This window comes from Anser brachyrhynchus (genome assembly GCF_964034855.1).
Source record: "Anser brachyrhynchus genome assembly, chromosome: 13".
Taxonomy (NCBI): domain Eukaryota; kingdom Metazoa; phylum Chordata; class Aves; order Anseriformes; family Anatidae; genus Anser; species Anser brachyrhynchus.
This window is the reverse complement of record NC_137708.1, coordinates 2,369,069-2,394,433: the sequence shown is the minus strand read 5'-3', so window position 1 is coordinate 2,394,433 and position 25,365 is coordinate 2,369,069. Positions and strand designations below refer to the sequence as shown.

At 46.2% G+C, this 25,365-nt stretch overlaps 2 protein-coding genes across 3 annotated transcripts in view; one reads left to right on the top strand and one right to left on the bottom strand.

Annotated features, from left to right (window-relative positions):
* The window catches only part of LOC308177006 (uncharacterized protein), a 145,037-nt gene extending 138,275 nt beyond the window's left edge, over positions 1-6,762 (top strand). Inside the window, exon 8 of the mRNA XM_080553583.1 lies at positions 29-6,762. The gene's annotated coding sequence lies outside the window, so the exon portion shown is untranslated. The remainder of the gene's footprint in view (positions 1-28) is intronic.
* On the bottom strand, positions 6,088-21,372 carry LOC308177005 (transmembrane protein 182-like). Of its 2 annotated transcripts, XM_080553582.1 has the most exons (5): positions 20,808-21,372; positions 18,320-18,437; positions 16,786-16,884; positions 14,480-14,617; positions 6,088-7,793 (listed from the first exon to the last, which is right to left on the bottom strand). In XM_080553582.1, exons 1-5 carry the CDS (start codon positions 20,958-20,960, stop codon positions 7,564-7,566), a joined length of 738 nt encoding a protein of 245 aa, XP_080409708.1. In that variant the 5' UTR covers positions 20,961-21,372; the 3' UTR covers positions 6,088-7,563. The 2 variants fall into 2 exon arrangements, with proteins under 2 accessions (XP_080409708.1, XP_080409707.1); XM_080553581.1 differs by lacking the exon at positions 20,808-21,372 and having other exon boundaries at positions 6,473-7,793; positions 18,320-19,237.
* Positions 21,373-25,365: the final 3,993 nt, after the last annotated feature.

The following is a 25,365-nucleotide window of genomic DNA, read 5'->3' as shown; positions in this document are numbered from 1 at the left end:
ATTTTATGTCTTTGCTGCTGTTTTTCAGTGAGTGCTTTGGCTGGAGACCCCTCCACGGCTTTCCATAGCATTTTATGTGTGTGAAAATCCTGCTGTAGCCTGGCCAGCAGGAGCGAACCCGCGGTGTGTGAAGCACGGCAGCTCCCCGCAGTGCTGCAGGTACGGCTTTTCCAGTGGGACCTTCGCAGCTGCACTCCCGCTGCCAAACCCTGGCAGGGAGGAGAAAACCCTGCACTGGTTTTTCTTTTCTGAGGGCACTCCTAGCAGCCCTGCGGAAGAAATCTTTCTAGTCTTCCTCCGGTGAAAGCACGCGCTGTTATCTTTTGCAGTGGTTAGCATTGCCCAGCTCGGAGGCGAGGCTGGGCCGAATCAATTAAATCGATGCGGTCGTGTCGCTCCACCGATTCACGCTACGCAAGGGTTTGGCCCGACCTGCGGAGCACGCAGCCTTGCGGAGGACACGGGGAGTCAGAAGATAACGAGGCTGGCAGCGCGGCCCAGAGAAGCAGGACCACGGCACCGCGGGTCCTCGTCCCCTGCAGTCAGCACCGTGGGGTGCAGCACAGGGCCGGGTCAGGGACTGCACCCTGTGATGCTCACACACATGCCCTCGCACACTTTGAAGTGTCTTATTATTATATCAGTGGCTATATTTTGATGTAAATCATGGCTTTAAGCTTGCACGGCTTGTCTCTTTTTAGGGGCTGCTTTGGGATAGGATGGGGCAGCTCTGCTCTGGCTGCATCGCAGTATAAAACTGCATTTGCACCCACAGTACAGCCCACATCTCCTGCCTGCAATGTATGAGGATCTTCCATCCGGCAGGCAGTTTTGTATCTTGTGTAAGAGCAAAACTGTCTGTTTTTGCCTGCAGAACCAATGCATTAGCTCGGAGGGGTGGCACCAGCAGGAAAAGCTGGAGCAGCTGCCCACCACCCAGTCCCCACTTTCTCCTTCAATTTTTTTTTTCCAATTAAATTAATTTTAAATGAATGAAAAATGCTTCATGCCCTAAGATCCTGAAACCTCTGGTGTCAGCTGAAACCAGCACTTCTGCTCCCAGCTGCAGCCCTAGCTGCAGGCACCTCTGCTTTGAAGCCTTTGAAGTGGTTGTGGTGCAGGCAAGGCTCTCTGCAGAGAAAGCCAGTCATTTTATATATATTTAATGTATAAAGTGTGTCTGTTTGTGTTAGCATAACACAGATTTTCACAATGCACAGGGAATGGCGTGGAAGAGTTATTGACTTGCAGAACAAAATTGCAGGAAAAAAGCTGGGAGTTGTCCCAGGAACGGCTCTTCCTACCCCAAATCAGGCAGGTGAAGCCAGACAGCTGCAGAGGAGATGAAAGCATGAAAACTGCTTCTTCGCTGTTCATTTTATGAATGAATTTACTGTTTATAAGAGCGAGAGATTGAAACATTTCTCCCGTCATCGGGATTTACCCTTTTAAAGCTTAGAGGAAACAGTGCTGCTGGGATGTGATGCAAAAGCTATGCCATAAATTTGATTAACGGTTGGGTTGTGGAGCTAATTACTGGACTCACTTGGTAATGACCTTGGTTCTGGGAGCGCTGTGTGTGGTTTGGGATGCAGAACCTCTGTGTAAGAAATGATCTGATGTATCGTGGCCTGTAAGAGAAGGATCCACTTCAGCAATCACTAGGACAAATTCACTGGCTGATTTGTCTAGATTGATAAATTTCCATGCTTTTATGGCTGGGAGAGATTCAAAATTGATGCCTCTGTTTCCGAATGAGCCATGTTTATTCACCTTGCTCCCCAATTATTCCTGCTTGTAACAGAGGAAGTTTAAGCTTCAGATCCTCAAACCGCCAGCTCATTGCATGCTACCTGAGCAGCATTTCCAAGTGGTTTCATGAATGACTTCTCCCACAGAGCGGCTTTTAAACCAAAGAAAAATACAAAAGATTTCTAAAAACATCTTAAATGGAGAAACAATTACGTTCTGTGACTCTGCAAAAATTTCTGAGGAGAGGTAATATATTTTGTCAGGGTAATGTCCTTTTTCTGGGGGTGGTTCTTTTTTCTCAGCATTTGTTGCTTTGTCAGTGCAAGCCACACAGGGAAATGTTGGAAAATGGATAGGGAAAATATAATTAACCCTGTGTTTTTCACACAGTTGCCCTTTATGCTCTTTTATTTTTATTTTTTTCCTTGCTTTTATGAAGCCATCATTAATCTAGTCAGTCAAGGTCAGGCAAGATTTTTTTTCTTCTTTGCAGACCTTAAAGCTTATAAAACTTCAATCTCCTCTCGCATAACCGAATGTTTAGTACCTACCGTTTGGGTTAATTAGAGTGCATTCTTTACAGCTCTGATAATAATCACTATTACACCATCAGAGCAGTGGTAGTAGAATATTTTTTCATTTGTTATTTCTTTTTCACAGCAAACATCTATGTACTCATACTGCTTAAACAACTGGTTCTTTTGGGTTCTGTCAAGGGTTCATACCTGGAAATACCAGGCTCTAGAAGATAAGAACGTTGCATACACTCATTAAAACTCCCAAACTAAATGCAGCACCTTGAAAATACCTCAAAAATAGGTAATTCTTTTGAAGAATTCATGGGGAAGAGATGAGAATAAAGAGAGAAGATCCTCTGAATAGTCAGCATTAAGACAGGCTTATCCAAGCAGGGTGAAAAGGAGCCTTCCCCAGTCCCTTCAGTGCAGGGTTATTAGTACTGGTAACAGGGCTCTGTGTCCCAAGAGAAAGAGTGGAGAGTGAATGAGGAAACAAAAACATTTCTGTAAATAAAGGTGTTTTTTTTCAATTCAGATGTTTTTCAGGAAGTCGGAAAAAAAACCTACTTCTCAAATGTCAAGTACTTGAAAGACTAAAAATAGATCACCAGAATAAATAAATTAACCCAGAAGACAGGACTGATGCTCTGCAGGCACCACGGATTAAATAAATTCACTAAATTCAAAGTGGTATTCCAGATAAGAGCTCTTTGTGCTGCAGCATGTACAGCTTATTGATTATAGGATTGAGGTGCTGTGCACTCTTGTAAAATGTACTGTGGCTGATACGACTTAATCCTGCAGTAATGTACAGCCCGATGCATAAAGCATGGAGCTAGCTTATATTTTCTTGTTTATTTTGATTTCGTTTCTGCCTTAATTTGCTGCACCGCATCTGTGCCCTCTTCCACCTGCGCCACGTCAGCACATCCCCGGGCAGCATTTGCTCGGGGCGAGTGGCGAGAGGCCCTCCACACCGTGCTGACTCAGCAGGATGAAGGTGAAAACACTACCTGTCCAGAGAAGCTGGATTCTTTCGGATATACAGAAAAAGTTTAGAGTTTTCTAAGTCCTGCTGGGTGAAAGCAAGCCATCCCAGAGGGTGGTTATAAACTTAACTGGAGTTAATTCTGGTTGCCTTTCAGTTAACGGCCTCCATCTCCATCATTACTGGAGAGCAAAACCAACACCTGGCCTAAGTTAGTACGTACAGGTAGGCCACAGGCACAAAGAAGGTCCATCCTCACCTCCTGCCTGGGTGTCAGGGGACCCCACTGGTCTCATTCTGCACATGCTCAGCACCAGACGCCTTGCTGCATCCGCAATCCTCAACCATGGCTGTTGGGCTAAGGCAGGGAGGGAAAGGAAGCATGCAGCATGGCATCATCCGTGATCGGCCCCAGCCCCTAGGTGGACTTTGGGTTGATGTCAAAGCCCTCTGTCCAGCCCTGTCCCAGGCCCAATCTTCTGTTTCACCCTCGGGCTCTGCATGCCATGTGTAGAGGAGGTCTCCATTCGCCCAGGCTGTGGTGTCCAGAGCTTCTAAAAAAAATACAGGTGCTATGACCTTCCTGTTAGGCCAGAGAACAGGCCCAGGAGAACACAAGGAGCCTGGCTTACTCCGGACATTAAGGTCTGATGCATCTTGGGCTGATGAGTCCAGACTGTGCAAAAAGAAAAGTTTGAGCTGAGCACACAAGTCCAATGCAGTGTGAAGCCTCGCAAGTCCAGTGCTCCCATGTTTCAGTGACTTTCAGCACTTTTACTTTTTCCTTGAAACTTTCGAATTCTGTTGAAAGCACGTGCAGGTTAGACCTGTTTTCCATGGCAAAGGGAATTCTTCTTCCCGGTCAGGCTGAATATCAAAGGTCACCTCACACCAGCACGGAAGAAAATTTCTTTCCTCCTTTGGCAGCTCTCTTCCTTGTGCTGCTAAACCCAGATTTCCTCTGCAGGTTGCTCTAAAGAGCTGGCAGATGCCTCTAAATGTGGAGTTTTACCACATAATTTACCAAGAAAAATTAAATAGCACCAGTCTGCCAGTGCTGTGAGAAAGCAGCAGAGCACAGCGGTGTGCCCGTCTCCTGGGCCATCGCCTCTCGGTGCTGCTGCCCAGCACCCAGCAATGGCCTTAGGGCATCCCCAGGCGCTAATTTGCCAAATCACCAGTAAAAGAGGTGATCAGACCACGGGAAAAGGTTTTATTAATTTTTGCCTCCTTTGGAAGTAATTAATATGAGGGAACATATGAACAAAGAAGCTGCAGGGGCTTGATCCTTGGGTAACCTCCCCAAAGCTCCGTATCTCCCACCTATTTGACAAACCTCCTGATAACTTATTTCACCAAAATCAAGCCTCTTAATCTCAAGACATACAGTGTCTGCTATGTAACATTGCCTCACGAGCATGATCCACGGGGCCTTTAGTTTAACACCCAAGATTCATTAATATTTCCTGCAGAGCGCTCAGTAAATAGCAAATAAAGCAGGAAGTGTCCCAGATGTTGGAAAGAAAAAATGGAATTATTCATTGCTTACTAACGTCAAATGCTAATGTGAGAAAAGCATCCTTGAAGAAATCCTTGACTAAAATTCATCAGTGATGTGAAATCACAGTTTTAATTATGCATTTTTGAATGTATTTATTAGTCCCAGTTCTGATCTGACTTACAGATGTTTAACAGTGATAAGAGTCTACTGCAGTCTCTGGAATTACTCATGATTTATAATGACAAAACTCGGATCAGAATTAGGTCCTTGTCACTACTCTATAATATCCTTTCATCAGACTTCTTCACATTCAACAGATGAAAGAGGCTGTGTTTTCCACATTTTCAAACCTTACCACTGAGTCCATTAGCTTATTTTTTAATATTTTCAGAAACAATGATTTTCATACAAAATTTTATCCACATACGGTATAATTGCCACAGGAGGCCAAAGGAGTTGGACTCTCTAGTCCACCAACATGACATGTTTGGTTCACACTTGTGCTGACTATAAATGATGCATTTTAATATGTGCTAATTAATTTAATTGTACTAGTCTATAATCTCATTTTCTGTATCCTTATTGCCATGATTATTAAAGTATGCTCAACACCAGAGTTAAAAAAAAAAAAAAATCTGTTCAAGAATGATTCAAAGTCATGTTTTTGAAAAGAATGATGGAGTTTTAAACTATTGCTTGTTCTAGAGCTGATCCAGAAGGAGCAAGTCTCCAGGGACGGTTTACTCCCTAAGGCATGAATGCATGATTAAACTAAATGTATTCCATAAATGCCTTGATGACATTAAACTAAATTTTTTAAAGAACAGATGGAGAAAGTTAATAAATATTTCATTCTATAATATAAAACTCACTTCTATATTCACAACTTCAGGGATCCTCAGCTTCACAGATATCAATAAGTCTGATGGATTTCTTGCTGCATTCTCATACTTCTGCCCTGGTGTCTCTTATGGGATCATCATTTCTGCATGCTTGGATTGTTTTATGGGATCAGTGAAAGGCAAGTGACTGTAAATCTTGACCTCTTCTGCTCCTGGATTATATACTTTTATTCTTTGTGACCATAAGTGTTCATCTCTACACTGAATAGATAATTAAATGACAAAAATTATTCAAAGTGAATTTATAGTGAGAAATTATCACTTGAAGAACTGATGGGGCACAGGCATAATCCAAAGAGATATAATGAAAAAAAAAAAAAGTTTAAATTTGCCAAATAAAACACTGCAATACCCGTGTGTTTGTAAATGTCATGAAACAGCTACTCACTGGGGGGAAAACAAATAAATAAATAAAATATAGCATGATTTTTACCTGTACATAGCAATTTTATTCAAACAACATTTCTATTAATGGAAATCAGTGTGAATTTTACTTAAGAACTGTAGACCAAGCCTGTTATTCATATGAAAGAACTAAGCTTTACATGTGGGAATTACAATTTCTCACTCTATGTATGCCATGAATCTTGTAAAAGAGTAATTAGAACTTGCTCCATAAAGGAAAGAAATGCCAGACACGAATAATATTTTAGGAAGAGCATTAACAAACATTTTATACTGCCAACAATCTTCACTGCTTTCTAGAAGAGATTTACATTACATTATTAATTAACTATATTGAGTCAATAGTATGACATTAAGCTTGGGAAATGTATGTTTAGCACAAACTATGACATCCATGAGAAAAGCATATATTTCCAGTAAGTTTTATTTACAATTTATGCAGACGAGTTCAGCAAGCAAGGGCCCAACAAACTACTTCAAAGCAGCAAGATCCAGCCTGAAAAACACAGCACGATCAAATCTTTGACATTCCTTGGGTGTCTCTACAAACCTCCACATACACAGAATAAATGACTTCACCTCCCTTACCTAGATAGTTTTGTATAGAATTAGCATGCATTACTCTTAGTGTGACTACTGTAACCTGTCAGACAACATACGCTTGAGCAATTGCAAGAAGTTAAAAATATATATATCGTATATAATGCATCTTTTTGGAGCTGACTCTTGTTCTATGCTGGCTGACAGGTTCTACCATAACAAACAAACAAAAATCATAGTATTATTGTTCCCATTCCCTTTCCCCCAACTCCATATTTCAGTTTTTGGATTGTGAATCCCCACAACCCTATGTCCAGGAAAATATTAAATGCACAGTAGCATGGTGCTGTAAAGAAAGACTAATTAATACATCTTATGATGCCACAGAAATTGCTTTAGTCACTTACTGCAAGTTAGGTTAGGCCCAGTTACATTTGTATCTTCAGAATCAGGGCTTTTAACAAAAAAACTTTCTCATGTTTCCTGACATTCCATTAAAACTGTTGTCCTTTGATGTCAATTAGAGCCAGCTAAAAAAAAAATCGTCCTTAATTGCTTTTTCAGAAATAGACATTAGAGCGTACACCCTCACAGTCAGATTCGATTACCTCTTACAAGAAACAAGGATGCTGGGAACACTGTAAAACCCCAGCTCTGCTGAATACGGATGGGTCGTGGTAGCTGCCTAGCACAGCGAAGGCTGTTCCTCTGACCTAAAAGTGCTGCACTGTCCATGGATATGTCTAAATTTCTCCAGAGCGTAATAGTGGTTTAGGACTGAGAGCATCTGCATGCTCAGTGCTCCATCCCTGCCTCCACGCACCAGTGACTTTAATCATGCACCTACGCCGACAATTATAGCTACAAAAATGACCGAGTCCTCAAAAACTTGTGTACATTTCGTTACAAGGAGCATCACCGATTTTCTCTGAGGCTTGCCCAGCACTGCCCATTTTCTTACTCCAGGGACTTCATAATGTCTCTGCCGACCAGAAAGAAGAGGAGGCCGGAGAGCAGCACCAGGGGCACCCCTGCGGCAGCGAACATGAAGGACCAGCCGTAGTACACGTGCACGGGCGCTTCCTCCAGGCACTTTTCACTCCTCTCCAGGAGGATGTACTTCTGAAAATCAGCCACAAACTCCTTCCACATCACGAAGAGGAAAATGAGCAGGAGAAATAAGCCTCCTGGAAAGGGAGACAAAGTTATTCTCAGATTACAACCAGCGTATGAGATACAGAAAAGCAAGGAAGGACTGCAACAGGTTCCCATCTAGTCTTGCAGGCCCTTTGCATTAAAGGTCGGTGTTGCAGAATGCCATTCCTTGTTGGGTTTTCCCTTTAGAGAGGAAAAATCTGCCTTCCAACTTCAGATCCCTTTTCCACAAGAAACACAAAGCCACGGGGACTGGTCCTGCTGGCTCTGAACGCCCTGCACTATCCCCCAGCGTGGGGGCAAACAGCCCCATGGACACCTAGGTGGCTGGCCCGGCTTGCACGAGTCCCCCTTCACGTCCAAGTGGCCATGATACATCAACCTCAGCTGGACTACTAAATAACAATATCAAACAGCTCATATCATGAGGCTGTATAAACTTTTATGGCCCAAATGGCATGTGAGACCTTATTAGCCCTCCTTAGAGCCAGGTGGTGAAGGACTGAGGACACGCTCCAGGCTGAGCCGTGACTTCAAAGTCAGCATCTCCCTTGGAGCTCATGAGGGGCCCCCCAGGTCTTGTGAGGTGCCTGTGACCCAAACAGCAGCTGTCCGTCAGGCCGAGCAGCTCGTATTTCCACACTCATCCACACAGAAGGCCTCACAAGGGCAGCCTGCACAGGAGGAGTGCGGCCACATCTGAAGAGGAGTGCAGGCACCTCCCAGACCCGTGAGGGGTGGATTCTTGTGTTAGGTGACCCTATAGGAACCTCCCTCCCCATATCTCAGAGCGGTGGGTCTCTGCACGAAACAGATAACAAAACCTAGCATGGTCCCAGTATTATTTACTGCATCACGTTAAAGAATACATATAGTGCACTTAAAAGTCAGCATACATTAACGCTAAATAGTGGCAGTGTGATGACAGATCTGAAGCTGCTTCAGTAATATCTGGTCTTGCCACTTCACAGCTAGAAGCTTACTACCTTTAAATGGTTCCACATACATACACACACACGTGCGTACAGGTATGAAAGGCATGCATCACAGATTATGGTATTTTCGTAGCAGAAGTGAAGTGAAGGGTTCAGAATCAATGTAGGTGACAAGCCACCACAGTTCCGCTGATGCATTTTGGCTTCTGCTGCATCTCATTTCTCCCCTTGCAAATTTGAACCAAAGGTAGCTTGTGGTATATTTAATTATGCTTCCTGGCAGCTTATGCACTGCAAAATCCAGCTTCCATGCTAGGCACAGGCTGCGGGTATGGCTTGACATTGAGCTATCTGCTTAGCAATGGGGCTTACCGAGCCCTCGCTCGGAGGACACACAGCAGCGCTGAGCTGTGTTCCTGCTCACGAGGGATATAAGCACATTTGCTGCTTTAAAACCCTGCTTCACCTCTTGTAGCCTAGAATGAGACTTATGTGAAGGGTCCAAAATGTTTCTCAAGCCTCACTAGGTGTTATATAGAAGTTGAAGCTACCCGTCCCAAACTGGCATGTTTATTAAATTGTCTTCTGCACCCTGGGACTGGGAATTGAACCTTAATAGTGAAAAATGTGTGTAACTGTATGAACACACTTCACAGCACCACGCTGTGCTGCCTCAGACCGTTCTCCCTTCCACGGGCAAGTCCGCGTGGTTGCTGGAAAGGCAGGCTAGGAGTTAAACAGCAGCTGCTGTAACATTTGCATGTTCATTGAGATTGTGATACCACTTGAAATTACGTGCACAAATAAATATTTTACACTTAGTATGATAGTTGTATGCTTAAAATACCAATTATTCTTCTATAAGAAAATGATTGAATGTTTAAATAGTCACATGTTCTTTACAAAATACAATATATTGATAAGAAGGCAATTAAGTCTTTATTACTGATGTAATTTAAAATTAAATTAATTAGATAGCAACTGAACCTTGAAAAGTGCTCTTTTAAAGATCAATTTATATTTCATTAGCTTATAATACCTACCATAAGAGACACAAATATAAAAGTAGTACCGGAGGGACAGAGGACATGGGTACAGTGGTGTTTTTTTCCGGAGTTTTTCTATTTTTCTTTAAATAAAAAGGGGTGGTTTTTTTTGTTTGTTTGATTTGTTTTGTTTTGGTTTTGTGTTGAATTGTCCCAGGACAATTCGGATTGCCTGAGGCTCATTTACTGGGGAAAGCAGGCCAAAACCTACCTGCCCCTGTGCTGCCCCTGGGGAGCCCGGGAGGAGCAGTGTGTGTAGCAATAAACAGGTGCTGGAGGTGATGGCACGGCCGCAGCCTCCACACCGAAATTAAGAACGCTTTCACACTCCAGTAAAATGACAAGAAAATGCAGAGTAAGCAGCTTCTTCCCTAAAATAATTACATTGGGGTGGCAAGGAGTCCCCGGGACTCATTTACACAGCCTCCACGGCGAGAAAAGGAAATCAAAAGCCACCTCCTTCTGGATGCTCTTTGTTGCAGCCGTAGCAGAAAGACATCTTCGTATCCCACTGGCCCCAAGTGGCTGCATATATACGGAGACAGAATTCTTGTGGCCTTGGTCAGCAAGCTGGAAAAAAAAGCTTTTTTCTGTACTGCTCTGCCAAGAAGTGAACCCAGCATCCCTCTTTGGCACCGTTCATTAGGCAGGAACAGAAAAAATTAACTGTGGAACTCAGTCTCCGAGCTGATGAGGTCAATGGCATCTTCTGGGGAGGGGCTAATTGTGGGAAAATTGAAGTGGGGTGCTAAATCTCCTCCATCCAGGGGCTAACTGCGAGCACACAAACCCCCGGCGCTCCCCCCGCTCCCGGGAGAGCTGCACCTTAATTGTGGGTAAATTGGAGTCTGCCTTCTGCTTTCTCTCCCTTTTTATCCCTGTGACACCTTTATAGCTGTTAATTGTAGGGACAGGTGAGTGAACTCAATCTTTAACTCTTATTCTGCGGAAGCTCCTGAACTTTCATGTAATCTGCTAATTACAAGAAAAATGAACTTTGACCGTCAGCGACTCGTTCGCCTTTCTCACCGGTCACCTCTTCGGGATGCTCGTAATAAGGGAACGGAGGGGTGACCTTCAGCTGCCTTTCCCCAGCCGTCAGCTTCTGCTGTACATGCAGAGCCTGAGACTTGCCAAAATGATGTGGGAGGAGGAATTTTGGCGTAAAATCCAATGGAGATGTGTGGAGATGCCCCACAGCCACAGCATCCCGCTGGTACAGTGACGGTGCCACGCGGGTGGGGATGCTGGAGAGCCAGCATAGGGAGCACAGTGGCTGGAGGAAGAGTGCACGTTTAACCAGGTGTTTGTGCTGCCCAGTGCAAGGTTAGCTGGTAACGACTCCTCTTTGCGTTGTTTAACATCATGCAGGACGCAGCAGGACAATTCCTCCCTCCAGAAGAGCCTCCTCAGTCCTGGGCAAGCCAACAGCTTGATCTTGTGTCATTTTCTTCACTTAAACCTGCTGCTATACCAGTCTGAACATCGCACAGCAGCACTGCAGGTTCTGTAGCAGCCCCAGGGCTGGATGAAGTGTTTTCTCGCTTCTAAGCTTGGCTGCTAAAATGCCCAAAGGAAATTGAAATGAAGGAGCACGAGCGAAATCATCTCAGGAATTTCAACACGGCTTCCAGAAGGTGCGATGCAGCGTTCACCCGGCCCGCTCGGTGACACTGTGATGATAGTTAATTGCATTGTCATCCGGCTATCGAAACAAGTGGAAATCAGTCAGCGGACAGTGTCTGCCTTCCCCCTGCAAGCACTGAGGCTGAGTTTGAGAAGGAAAAAAAAACAAAAGCAGGAAAGCGACATGCTGGCTGTTTGCTCGGGCATCTCAGGCGCTCTTGGGAGCAGGCTGGCAGGGATAAAGGCTCGCCGAGGTACCAGTGCAGGTATCTGTGGATGTCAGAGGGACCTGGCTGTATTTCCTGAGTTGTCCAGCGGAGGAACCAAGGGGGATGGCTCCAGTCTTCTGAGTGACCTCTCAGGAACGTCACCACCGAGCTGGCAGACTGTCAGGTTTGTCCTCTGAATACACAGCAAGCAGAAGGCATCTCGGAGAGAAGACCCAAGGAAACCTAACTGGACAACAAAAATCTGCACCTTAATCTGTTGATATCCTTCTGCCTGGAGGGGCACACTAAGACCCTCAAGATGATAGAGAGGTTACCAGAACAGGTTGCAGCACCTTTCACAGAGTCCCCAAAAGGCCGAGGTGGGCAGGGACCTCTGGGCCCAACCCCAGGTCAAGCAGGGACACCTAGAGCAGGTTGCCCAGGACCATGCCCAGGCAGCTTACAGAACCTTTAGAGCCTTTCAGTGTCCCACACCTCATTGCTTTACAATGATTCATGACGGTTTTAAGGCTGCCTGGGCAGAGGGAGGCTGAGGACAGGGCAGGGCTGGGCCACGGGACGTCCCGGGGGGCCAGCACCCCGTGGATTTGGTGCTGGTCTTGCTGTCCCAGGGCCAGAGCGTGTTCCCGCTCTGTGCATCACAGATTTCACACCTCCTCGAGGAGAGATCATTTCTGCAGGGGAGGTTAATTAGCACCGACCTGCAGGCCGCGATTAGAAGACAATATGCAATTTCTCCTGCATCATCGCTCACATCCTGCTACCTGAAGGAAAGGCACGGCGAGGGAGTTGATGCTGTGTTAAATCCATCGCTCCTGCTGCTGAGAACAGTTACACAAAATAGCTTTAGAAGGGATGGGGAGAAAATAACCCCCGAGGGAGGCATCCTGTGTCCATCGGGATGTCAGCATCAAGCAGGATGCAGAAGTTTGAGTTCAGGATCCAAAAACACAGCGATCAGCTGAAACTGTAAGCAAACTATGCTGAAAATGTTGAAATAATATTTCATTCCTCTTTTGTTTAGATCGAAAATGTAACAGTAAGACTCCTTCAGCTGAGCTTGTTCCTTTTAATGACAGTTAATAATGGTTGCTATTCAGGCTGAAACTGATACAAACTTCTATTTAAACAGCAGCATCTCTGTCTAACACCAAAAGGTTTAGGTGATGCACAATCAGCTCTTCTAAAAAACACCAGATTCTATGTCCCAGCCTTTTAATCCAAAAGTAGTCAAATAAAGAGCAAAAACAATGAAAAAAATGGAATATGGTGTTTCAACTTTACTCGACACCCTTCTCTGTGTGATATTATATTTATCTGGCCATGTCAGAACGTGACCACCCTCCATTTTCCAATGAAAGCTGTGGATTTTGGTGAAGCAGGGTGTTAACTGAGGTAGGCAGTGTCTCCCCTTGGAGAGAATTCAGGTGCTGGGCCCCAGTCTCAAGTCGACAGCACTACGCAGTGGAAGGCGTCGGTACCCAACAGCAGTCTGAGAGCAAGACATCTTGCATTCCCAAATGAAATTCATGTGTGTAAAACCACATAAAATTTACCTTTGGAAAAAAATTAAGCCCAACCAAGCATTTATTAAATCATATAAGAGAGAGATAAGCAGATACCCACAGGCTTGCCGGCCTTATTTCAATAACTGAAGACCTGGAGGCAAATGGGAAATTGGACAAAATGCAAAGCGAATTAGCAGAGGCAGGTAGGGCCACGTTGATTTAGTGCCTTCCAGATTTTTTAGACAAATAGATAGATGTCATCTAGCTCCATTTTAACAAGCAGCTCAGCTGCTGTCACATGGTTAATTATTAGTACATCTGGAGAAGATGGAGATTAGGAAACGACCTATAAAATGGGTAGGGAGGTAAATAACAGGGAAAAAAGAGCAAAAGGTAATAATGGGAGGGTATGACAATATTGGGAGGAATTTAGTTGGAGTTCCTCCAGGGTTAGTTTTGGAACCTCTCTTGTTAAATAGTTTCATGAATGTTTTTGGGCCCCAAAAGCTTAGGCACACACACACACACAAAATGGAGCATAGACCCAGCTTATGTTTGATTGATGCAGTGCTCGAGGAAGAAGAACGTAGTGCAGGGTCCATAATTAAGCATAATTAATTTCAGAGAAAGGCCTGACTTCATTACAAAGCTCTTCACTTGGCATGACTTACCAGAGCTCCAAGCTTTAACTGCTTGCATTGCAAAAAAGCTCTATTTCCAAGTTTGAGTCAGAGTTATAAATCAAGTACTTCTCCTAGTTAAGCTAGTTATTCCCTCTCAAATACAGAAAAAGAAAAAAACCCAAGTGATAATTCAGTGGAATAATTAGTAATGATAGTGGGAATAATGAATAAATGATTCTTTTTAATTCATTTTTCTGCTGTGACACTGCTTTATCTTTTCGGATTTTATTGAAGCAGCCCTCCAGTTCTGAGTCGCGGGGTATGCCTGTCCCTGCGTGGTGGGTTTCCAGTTCTACCAGATGTAGAGCAAAGACAGAAGCCGCTCACAATGTATGAAGACACACTGACAGGAGCAGAGCGGGGCTAATCAGTGCCCCGGGTTGTTGCAGCTACAGGCTTTACTAAAATAAAAGGCTCTCTGGATTGCACAGAAGGATAAAGAAGAATAAAATATGTTGCCCAATTCCCAGACTCCTTAGGACTAAAGACCTTCTTTCTAACATTTTGCTGAGCACAGACATTTATTTCTACATGAGGAAGGGGGAGATCATTTATTCCAAGTCAGTGCTGCTCCCATCCCTCCCCAGCACCACCCCACCCCTGGGTGCCGCCCCATCCCCTTGCACACCGCGGGCCATGGCCACTGCATTCCTGCCCCGTGTATCCGATTACTGCTGCTTGGGAGCTTACCCGAGGCCAGCAGGAACCCACCGCCGACTTTGTAGGACTTGGCGCTGACGAAGGGCACGCCACACACCAGCAGCAGGCCTCCCACCAGGCCGCCAGCCACAGCCAGCATGATGAACGCTGTCCAGAAGCCTCTGTACACTGTGCAGCCAAAAAGAGAGAGTCAGAGGAAAAGGGGGGAAAAGGTTTGCAAGGAAACCATGTCACAGAGCTTGTGAGAGCACAGGACACGGTCCTTAGATGTACCTGTGGGGATGGAAGGGCTGGGCAAGAAAGGAAAGGAAATAGCAAAATTTGGAGAGATGGAATCCGATTATATCTATACTCCATTTTAACTTACACTTACAGAAGGTGCCGGGACCCTGGTTTAAAGTAAAGTCAATTGTTGTTGACTGCAGAGCAGGACTGCAGTGAAAACAGGAGCTTGTCATTTTCCCACTTTGTGGCCTTGCTTGACTCCCAGCCAGCGAACAGGGCATGAGAGCGACTGCCTTTTGCCTTTTTGTCCCCAGGATTTGGGGATTTTTGCTGTGACTTCACACAACCATGCCAGCCAGAGCCAGGCAAGCTTGCATCCGTCATGTCCCTGTCACTTCGGATGGGACAAGTGAGTGGCCAAGTCTTGGCCAAAGGTGCGGGTCCTCAGGCAGAAACTCTCCAATACCCTCTCCCAGTTCCCCAATTTATCTGGTCCTCTCAGACCACTGCCTCTCTCTGCCTTTTGTTTCTGAGAAGTATGAGTTAGAGAGATTTGAGCTGAGCGTGAGCAAATGGGCAATGCTGAAATGACTCACACTTGAAAGAAAAATGATACAGAGAAGATGCGTTTTGCTCATTTTAAACCATTTTGTCAGGAGAGCCACTTAGGGAGAGATAAGTATCTTGAACTCTCCAAAACCACAGAATTCATTTTAATGTTTAACCTCCAGTCACCCGTTTCTCTCAGGGAGCCTAAGAGGATGCAGATAAGGCAAAATTATCTCTGGAGCAGGTAATAGCTGGAGGACCCTCTTCTTGGACGGCCTCCTGTTTTGTCATAATTTGCATCTGAGTGCAGACTGGATGGAAATAAAATAAATGTGTACGGCAGAAGTGCCTGCTCCCCTCAGATTTCCAGATGCTTTGCAGTGGGGTTGGTGCAGCTCCAGCTGTCCTAAACATGGGTACTGAGACATCCCCATCTCTATGTCACGATATCCCCATCTCATGCCGAGGCATCCCCATCTCCGTGCTGACACGTCCTCATCTCTATGTCATGATATCCCCATCTCAGCGCCGACACATCCCTGCCTCCCCAGGGGTGACAGCACTGAGGCCAATTCGGCAGCGGGGCCACAGCAGCCTCGGCACTGAGCCCATCCCAGGGCCGTCCCCAAAAGGCATTTCGGGAGGCAGCTGCAGAGGGCTGCCGAGTGCAGGCTGACAGGCAGCGACAGATGGCTCAATGGCCCTTTATTTAGTATGGAAAAATCAGTGTGTTTATCATTGAGATCATTCAGAAGCTGGACGTCATACTACTCTCTCCTAAGCAGAAAAAATAAGCCAGCGATAACCTGCGTGCTTGCCATACACAACCTGCAACGGGCTACTCCTTTCACCACCGCTCGCATCCGTTCTACATCACGGCTTGTTCCCCGAGGCAGGGATCCGACACGGCACAGCAAAAGAAACTAGCTGCTCTCCTTCACATGCTCCTACTGACAAATATATTTTTTTTAATTAATTCCTCATAAAAAATAAAAAAATAAATAAAAAGGTACTGCTAAAGGCTAAGGAAAAGGTCAAGATGTTTGTTTGTGCAGCATGCCTGCCCCGGATCCCCAGAGGCAACGCAGAGTGATGCACACTATTTAAAGAAATCAATTCATTTCAAAAAAGATCATGGAATTAATTCTAGCTGCTGCCACCAATTTAGCAAATTAAAATTCCTAACAGCAGCTGATTCATTAAAGAACTCTGAAAATACAGAGAAACATAAATAAAAAGGGAACCAGTTGAAAGGAGAGCTCTCCAACTGTGTCGTATTCGGTGTATTAAAAATAAGCCAGCCACTTGCGTGGATCTTTTGACAATTTGGTCTTTAACTGATTTTTCCAGCATTTGTTTATTTTGTCTTGCAATGAATCAACACGGGAGCTCCCCCGGGAAGCCAGGCCCTGGGAACGCTTCGGGGCCACATGAGGCCACTTTGTAGGGAGCTGCCCAAAAGTCCTGGCTGTGCTCGGCCGCACAGCTCTGCAGAAGAGGACAGCAGCACAGCACACCCCATCCTTCCCGGCCCCACTGCTGGGACGAGGGGGGGAACCCACCTGCGGTCGTGTCGTAGGAGGGATGGGGGAAAGGTCCCAGAGTGACGGGCATGGGGAACAGGTAGCCGTGCATGCAGTGCTTGGGGTGCGCTTGGCTGGCTGCAAGAGAACAAGAAAAGGTTTGCCTTGATTTCATGCAAAATCATAGTTATACAGTATGCCATAATTCGGATGGCAATGCCCTGTCCTGGAAAACACACATAACCTGCCCTGAAGGCTGGGGAGTAAGGAAGGATGCAAAACTGTGGCTAGACAGAAGAAAACAGAAGAGTGATGAGAGAGGGGAGATGTAACAGGATCTGAGACTGCCACCCCCATGACATCGTACCTTCATAACATCAGTCTAGGGTGGACATAAATCACAAAAGATGGAGCAACTCAAATTAATGTCACTATTCCTCTTGCTATTTCCCTCCTGGAAGGGGCGAAGGGGTTTGGGTGCTAGAGCAAGCCCCCCTACGAGACCTCCAGTTGGTGAGAGGAAAGCACAATTAGAATGGACGTGCCCCATCAATATTAATACCACTGAGGCTTATCGTGATTAACGGTAATAGAATGAATGTTAAATGAATTAATTAATGGTTGGCCACTTATTTAAATATGTTCCCCAGCTCAAAGGAACACTTTATAATAGGTGGACATTAGTTCATGCTAAATTGACTATGGAATACCTATTGAATTAATTATTACATCCATGAGAGCAGCAAATTAATTTGCCATGATCAATCCTATTATAATAAATACCTAAAGAAGTAATACAAATTTGCCAGTTATCAGGAAGAGTCGTTTTACTTCAGGTAACATTATATTATATAATGTATTTCTGTATAATGTAATTAGATAGCAAACTCCCTCTCGCCAGCTTTTTTTTTTTTCACATCAAAAAATTTCTGTGAGAAAAATCCCACGTTGTTCTGGGGAACAGTGGCAGTAACTCTTCCTACAAGATTTTACACGAATCGGAGGTCAGGGACTGAGGGACAGCGAAGTCGTCTGACACTTTAATCACCGGGGAATAACCTGATTGAGGGAACCGACCTTGAAAAGCAAAACAGGGCCTTAAAAAGCAAAACAGGTGAGATCTAACAGAGGTCTTGTGTGCCCAAGAGCACCAGCCGCAGGTCAGGGCTCACCCTGGGCCCTGCTGCTGGAGGCCCGGAGCACCCAGGAGGCCACGTGTGTGTGTGGAGGTGGGAATGCTCAGCACCAGGAGGCCAAAGCCCGGATTGCAGAGCACCACTACGGGCCCGACAGGCACCGTCAGCAGGCCTGAGCTGGACACAGACACCAAGGGGCACGGGGAGAGCCGTCCTTGCTGGTGGAGGTCACCACCGCGTAAGACTTCATAGGTGATATTTTAATTGGCACCAAGGGGTTCCTAAGTGACTGCGAACAGCCCTCCGACAGCAAAATCCAAGTTGAAAAAAGAGCCCAGAAAGAGTGACCCAAGTTAGCTCCTGACAGAGAGGTGATGAGAACGAAAAACGAAAGCAAACTCGGAGCGGTGGCGTCGGGGCAGGCTGCGGGTACTCACTGTACCAGAAGGTCCAGATGGTCTCCGGCTGGCCCTCGCCGAAGAACCAGCACCGCCAGAAGAAGCCCTCGTGGTGGAAAGTGAGGATCTCCTTCCTGGCCTCGGTCAGCGTTTCAGCCTGTGGGGAACGAAAGCCTGAGCCGATGTGGGGATGATCCCAGCAAAGGTGGAAAGTGTGTGTTTTAGCTTGGATGGTGTGCTTCCGTTGTTTGGTGGGGCTTTGGTTTGCTGTTGTTTGAGTTGGTTTTGGAGGGGTCAGGGAACAGCTGCTGCCCTCGACTTTCTGCCATATCATAGCTACAGAATGAAGGACCTTCTTAGTCCCTCAAAGTGAGTGCCATCACTGTGGCCATTCTGATAGCAAAGCTCCCTCAGATCTTCATAAATTTTCTTCTGCTTTCTCTAATATCTTTAAAGCACTGACTGCCAGAGCTGGAAGGAATGTCAGGGGCAGAGTGTTCTGGGGGTATCCTACTTCTTAGCTAATTCCCCTAGGTAAGTGCTATTGCTGTTGTGGATTACCAGGTAAGCAGTTCTAGGGGTGACCCAATGCAACAGGTCAGATGTCCGTGCACTCTGCAGGATCCACGTGAGGTCTCGCCCAAACCCAGAAGGCAGCCCAGCGCTAACACCCCCACTGAGCCTCTACTCACCATGCCAAGGTTTTCTTCTTCCTGTCCCACTGCTGAGCCTGGCAGAAGTTATGCTAACCTTACGTGAGACAGGAATTACTCTTTGCCCACACCAGTCTTCTCATGGACCCGGGTAGGGATGCTGACAAATACTGCTTTTTTGGTGAGTCTACCGCAATTCACAGCCCAGATTTGCAAGTGCAAGGTTTAGGTCTTTCCAGAAGGGAGGATATTGCAGTGTTGAGTCAAAGACTAGTTACCAAAAAACATTCTCCTTTTATTTTCAGGATAAAATACCTGCTATACAGACCTCATAGTTCATCATCTGGCACGCTGCTGACTTGGTGCAGGTTTAACTGCGGCTCGGCAGGTACTCACAGCCATCCTTATCCTTAAGGGACAGCATTTGCCAGTTTGGGAAAGGGCAGGTAAGGTAAAAACACAGCCCATTTACACAATTGGTACCTGAACTAGAAATCATGAAAAGAGTGTCTGAAATAGAAATAAAATAGCTCAGAGGAAAGAACAAGAGCAGCGCCTATCTCTTCCTGGCGCTTCTGCAGTCTCCCAGCCTCAGTGACAGGCAAACTAACACACAGCCAGGAGCGTAACTCACAGGTCTGAGATGGTTGGGCAGTGCACCGTGCCATCCCTGGCCTCTCCGCTCTGACAGACAGCAGCACAAACAAAAATCTGAAACAATTAACTTTGCCATTTCCTAAGCATGCAAAACCAGAGCTGCACTCCTTCGGCCCCTTCAGCCATGGCCCTGCCTTCTTTGCGGCTTTATCAAGCTGCTTTAAAAAGAAAAGACAGCGTCTTCTGCCGGCAGTTTCTTCTATCAAATTTTTTTTTTTTTCACTAGAGAAAGTCATTTGGAAACATGACTCAAGCGAACAGTGTCCTACATTTGATTATGGGATTCTGAAATGAAAGGAAGTATTTCTTGCTGGCATCATGATGTTTACCCAGCGTGACTCACCACACCAGAAAAAAAATCAAACCTAATTGGATTGAACTTTGAAGTAACAAAAAGGCTGCAAAAAACAAGGACCTTCCTGTCATTTTTTAATTGAAGCCGCGCATTGATCAGCACAAAAATATTTTTGAAGAGTGGATGGCTGAGGGAACTGGGCGGGCTGTTACTTCCTCGAGCAGTCAGACAATAGCAAGTGCGGCTAAAATCACACGTTAAAAAGGATCCGTGAACATGTGATAAGAGCGCTTAGCACTAAAACACCTGTCATAAAAATAGGAAGCATTCAAAATTGTCATCTAAAAATTGTGTTTCCTGCTAACAGAAGTCCTATAGAAATCTAAATTTTGCAAAAAACAGGCCTCTTCGTGTTAGATGGGCAGGAATCCGTGTCTGCTCTGCGCTGCCCCTGATGCTCGCTGTTGTTTCCTGTCTGTACTGCAGTCCTATCGCTTCAGATGTAAATGATTGCCAAGTTCTACACTTTAAAATATGTACTGGTTTTAAATGAGCAAACTAGGGGTAGAAATCTTTCAATGGCAAATATCAGGGGAAATCTTTTGTCTTTTGAGGCAAATGCTGTCAACAAGTAAAGCTCTTACATTTTCGCCTTTCATTCCCTAACATTCGTATCTGTCAGAATACAGAAGCACCGTTCTAATGTTTCCTAGACAATTTTACTTCAGTCACAATTTTCAAGTTAGCTCGGGCTGACTTTTTACATGAACAGGTCACTTTAAATAAGCATAAATATTATCACATCTAAAACTGCCAGCGCCTGAATTGAAAGTAGCTCTGTCGCCTTTCAACATTTTCAGAGCATATTATTTAAATGAGTCGGTTTTTCTCCTCCCCAGTAAGACACGGTGTCAGGCTTTACCTCGCCGGGCTGGAGCGTGCTGTTTCCATCGGGGACCATCCCGCAGGTCTCTGAAGCCAGCAGCCAGTAATCCGTCCCGAAGGCAACGAGGAAGAGCAGCACGCCAGTGCCGCCCAGGATGCCCGCGGCCAGCCCCGCGATGCCAGCCTTCATGGCAGAGCGGAATTTGGGGGGAAAAAAGGGAAATGCTGGATTTTCCCGTTCCCTGAAAGAAGAGGACGGAGAGACGTGCTATTCTGGGACACAGATACGGATCTTCTGGTGGCCGGTGTGAGTTTCAGGGGCTGGTGGGAAAGGGACTAATAAAAGCAGATGACCTGGCGTAGCCAAACAGCTGTGGCATTAAAGAAACATGACAAATAGCTATTGAGGCAGAGCAGGAAGATTTCCAAATAAACACATGGCTGTTCATTTCAGCACGGTAGGCAGCGTCCAGAGGTCACAAGCACTTGTTATGCAGAAGTACCCAGGAAACTGGAGAGCTTAAGCCCGGCTTGTGCATGAACTTAGCAGGGAGGCCACGCGCTGCAGCAGCAGATCTGAGCCCGCAGATTTTTACCATTCCTCTGCTCCCACAGCCCTCACCATGAGGTGTCTTCAGGGGTGTCCCCAGAGCACAGTACTGAAGTGCACTTCTGGAACAGGCTCCTGCCTCTGAACCAAACGCTGATGCTGCTTTCGCACAAAGTAACCCCAGGGGTCCAAGGGAGGGCATTAAAATATCGGTGACCCTCTTGGTGCTCCGGGGAATGGTGCTATCCTCCCCTGCACACACGGTTATTTCAGACAGGTCCACATCCTGCTAGACACGGAGCATTTAGCTCAGGTGTACCTACCAGTGTAGCTGAAGAGCCTTACTACATGCCTGTAGCACAGGGATCTCTCTCCTGCCATGGGAAATGGACATAGTGTGGTGTTTGTTCCCCTCCCTCCGCCCAGCCCCGCTCTGGAAGCAGTGTCTCACGGGGAGCGAGGACAATCCTGCACGGAATTTCGTTGCCATTTGGTCCCTAACGTTTTTGTCTTCTGCTGGAGCATCTGCTGTAGATCACTGCCAGGAACAGGATGCCAGACCAGGAAAATTGTAATTTCTGTCGGGCAATAACTATATTCGTGTGGCATGCCAGGAGTCTGGCGGAGGAAATCTAAATTACGCTGAAAATTTGGGTTCTGATTTTCTAACCTTAGCCTAAGTTGTGACCTGGTCTAAAAGGAGGATAAAGGAAGATGTTGACTTCCTTGACCTAACAGATTTCGCGTTGCCGAATTAATTTCCAAATCAATGTAATAGTTAAAGTTAGCTGCGCACATATGGGTATAGCAGAGAAACTGCCCACTGCTTGGGGAAACTGGAGAGAGCTGGATAAAATGTTAACTACACTTCTAGCCAACTGCTGGCGCATACGGACTGATGAATATGCTCGCTCTTCAATGAGCACAATAGACTTTAAACTGTAATAATTGATTGTATCCTTTGCATTGTTCTTTCTTAAATATTGCAGGTTGGGGCAGTTTTAAACAATACCGCAGGTCTCTCTTCCTCGCTGTCCCAGTGGAAGAGCTGGTCTTTGTTTAACCTCACCATGCGAGCACACAAGGCAGCCAATACCTTCCAGAAAAGAGGTCCCTGCCCAGAAGACAACCGGAGAAGGAAAAGGTGGGCCAGGTATGGGCTTTCCAGGGCCGATGTGCAAGACGGGCAGAAAGTGCTGCTGCTGGGCATGGTGGGGCAGACGGTGGGTGAGCAGGTCTGAGACAACCTGCAGACCCCCTCGCGGACTGGATATATGTCTTGGTTGGTCGCTAAAATGGAAAAGTGCTTTCTGACATTTAATGTAGTGGAACAAAAATCCCCGCAGCAGGGCTGAATGCTGTTCTCAGCAGGGAAAGGGATCATTGCGTGGCCTTCAAATGGATGGGAGAGCTGCAGCTCAAGGGCCATCTTCAGGGAAGTGCAAGTATATGGCATGTCTCAGCCTTTCTTAAGCATCCTTTTTTTTTTTTTTTTTTTTTTCAAGCAAACTATTGAGTTTTTTGGTTGAATTGGTTGCCTGGTTGCCGCCTACCCTTGAGGTCTGTAGCTCAAGGCTGGACGTGACCGGTGGGGAAGCTCTGGCAACACCTGGAGAGCTCGGTGCAGGCAAGGTTTGCACACCAGAAGCGAGGACTTTTTTGCATTTTGCAGTGCAATCTCATAAAATTAAAATGCAAAGTGGGCACTTGTGCATTTAAAAAAAGGGATTAATGCACACTTCTACATTTATGTGTGTGCTTTTTAGTCAGCTGTATTTGGCAGTGCTGCATTTATGCTAATGCCTATTTGCAAGTTAGCGCTGTTTGCCATTTGGAAGGTGTCCTTAGCAATTCTCAGTCCCATTGGCAGCAAAACCCTGCGTGGCTGAGGCAGAGCGTTGCTGCTGCCCAGCCTTGGCTCCCTATGGGCCGTTTTGTGCCCAGCCAAACATTTTCCAAATTCTTAGGCTGTGGAATAGGAATTGAGTTTGCAAGGTCAGAACGCCCCTCCAGCGAGCTCCCCTTCCTGCTCGGCTCCCCCCCACGCACGTGCTCCTCACCTCTGGGATCTGAAAAACTCCAAAACCCTCCTTGGGGCACGGGCAGGTACAGCTGGGGTACGAGCACGGGATGGTGCAGCTGCTCCAGAGAACACGGTGGAGATGCCCAGGCTGGTCGCAGCCCCCTAATGCAGCCCCCTGCCCCCATTCCTGTGTGCTGTGTGGTGCCAGCGGGGCTTTGTTCTCACAGCGTTGCTTTCTGCTCAGCTTGATTTTTATTTTTTTCTTAGACATCAACCCCATTGTGTCCAACCAGCCCAGGAGCTGCCGGCTCCTCACCCCTGCAGGGGCTACCGAAGAGCCAGACACTGTGGCCAGGACTCACCGAACCTCTGTGGTGCTTCCCATGCCTCTCTGCTCGCCCAGTGCTGGCTTTCTCTGCACGCCAAGGTCCGGTTCCTTTCCAGAAGCTCTGGAGACAGCTCTGGTCTGGGGCGGTGCTGGCCGATGATGCTGAGCACCATGGTCCTGTCCTGGGGCTGCGCAGGTGCTTGCCTCCTCCTCCTGCCCTTGGAGGCAAATCCCCTCGACTTTGTACCAATGACCACCCATTTGCATGTCAGCAGCGGTTTCTATTTATATTAAAGACATTTTGTATAGCTAGTGAGCAGGAAAAAAGAAGATAAAATTGAAATTCTTATAATAGGAATGCTTTTTTCATGAGACTTTTTAGTCTTACAAACTAGACTAATAGAAAAAATAGCGCCTTCACTCTTCAGAAAAAAAAACATCTTTATTAATTATAAGATTCAGGCCTATTCTGGTTTTGAAGGTTAAATTAGCTTTTTTGGTTTCCTTTTGCAGAAGCGTTTTGTTCATATAGATTTTATACAATGCAAAAGACAGCCTCTTTAATAGACTGGACACACGTACACGAGGAGAAAAGAAAGGGAGAAAAGAAAGAAGAAATGGCAAGAAAACCACACATAAATCATTCCAGCCCCCCTCCTTTCCTCTGCAGTTAGAAAGGGCCAGGGATTTTCTGATGAACTAATCAGAAAAAATGTGAGTTTTAAAACCAAACCAGTTTGAAGTCAGTTTTAAAACCAAATCAGGGGAAAATAAACGAACGTCTGGCCAGGCTTTGCACGGCTGGGAAAACCGCTGCGATGCTGGCCGGCCTTCCTAGCTTGCCCTGGGGTGTCTGGAGGAGAAGTGCTGCACCACAGCCATGGAGCTGGGCGAACTGAGCGTCACCACGGGTGTGAGCCAGCCGCCGTTACCCGCTCCTGGGAAAAGGATGCGCCTCCCCAAGCATCGGGAGGAGCAGGAGCATCGCCGTCCAGCTGCTGCCCGAGGCACGTGTGCCACCCGTCAAACGCCAGCAGGCACCTGGAGAATTAACGGGACTGGTATGAGCTGTGAGGGAAGGGGGAGGAATAGAGGCTTACGTTGGCATTGGCCCCTTTAATCCTGCACTGAGATTATAAGCAGTGGTTTGCCTCCACCTCACGCTTCTTTTTCAACTCTCCCATCTACATTTCTCTTGGAAGAAGCACGTAAGCCTGGACGCTGAAAGATCCCTAGTGTTGCTGGAGAGGCTGGATACCCCTGGCGCTTGATGTCAGGAGAGGAAAAAGCTCAGCTTGCCCCACCTGCTTCCCGAGAACCACCAGTACTCTCCACGATTAAGCCATTATAATCACCTTAAGCAGTCGTGAAATAAAATAAACACAGGTGTGATTTTCTGAGCCAAGTCAAAAAGAAAAATAAATTAAAAAAAAAAAAAAGAGCCCACATACTGAGCACAAATTCCTTCTGGAGTTGTGAGTGCAAAGCAGATCTACGGCCTGATTTCTGGATGTGGCTCCTTGATCTATGTGCCCAGGCCTTCCCGATGCCGGTTTGGGCTCTCACTTTGCCATTGAGCCACTCTGCATCTTCAGCAACTTTTGTCTGTTTTAACCTCAGCTTTCAAAAGGCTCCTGCAAACTTCCAAAGTAAGCACAGAGCCATAACTCTCTGCACCACTAAAGGAATCAACC

Excerpts from the sequence above, each read along its gene's own strand:
- LOC308177005 (XM_080553581.1), bottom strand. The coding sequence starts at position 18,614 with ATGATATGGCAGAAAGTCGAGGGCAGCAGCTGTTCCCTGACCCCTCCA. Across the intron at positions 16,885-18,319 it reads CATCTGGACCTTCTGGTACA|CCAGCCAAGCGCACCCCAAG; the intron begins GTGAGTACCCGC and ends GTTCTCTTGCAG. Across the intron at positions 14,618-16,785 it reads CTCCTACGACACGACCGCAG|TGTACAGAGGCTTCTGGACA; the intron begins GTGGGTTCCCCC and ends TTGGCTGCACAG.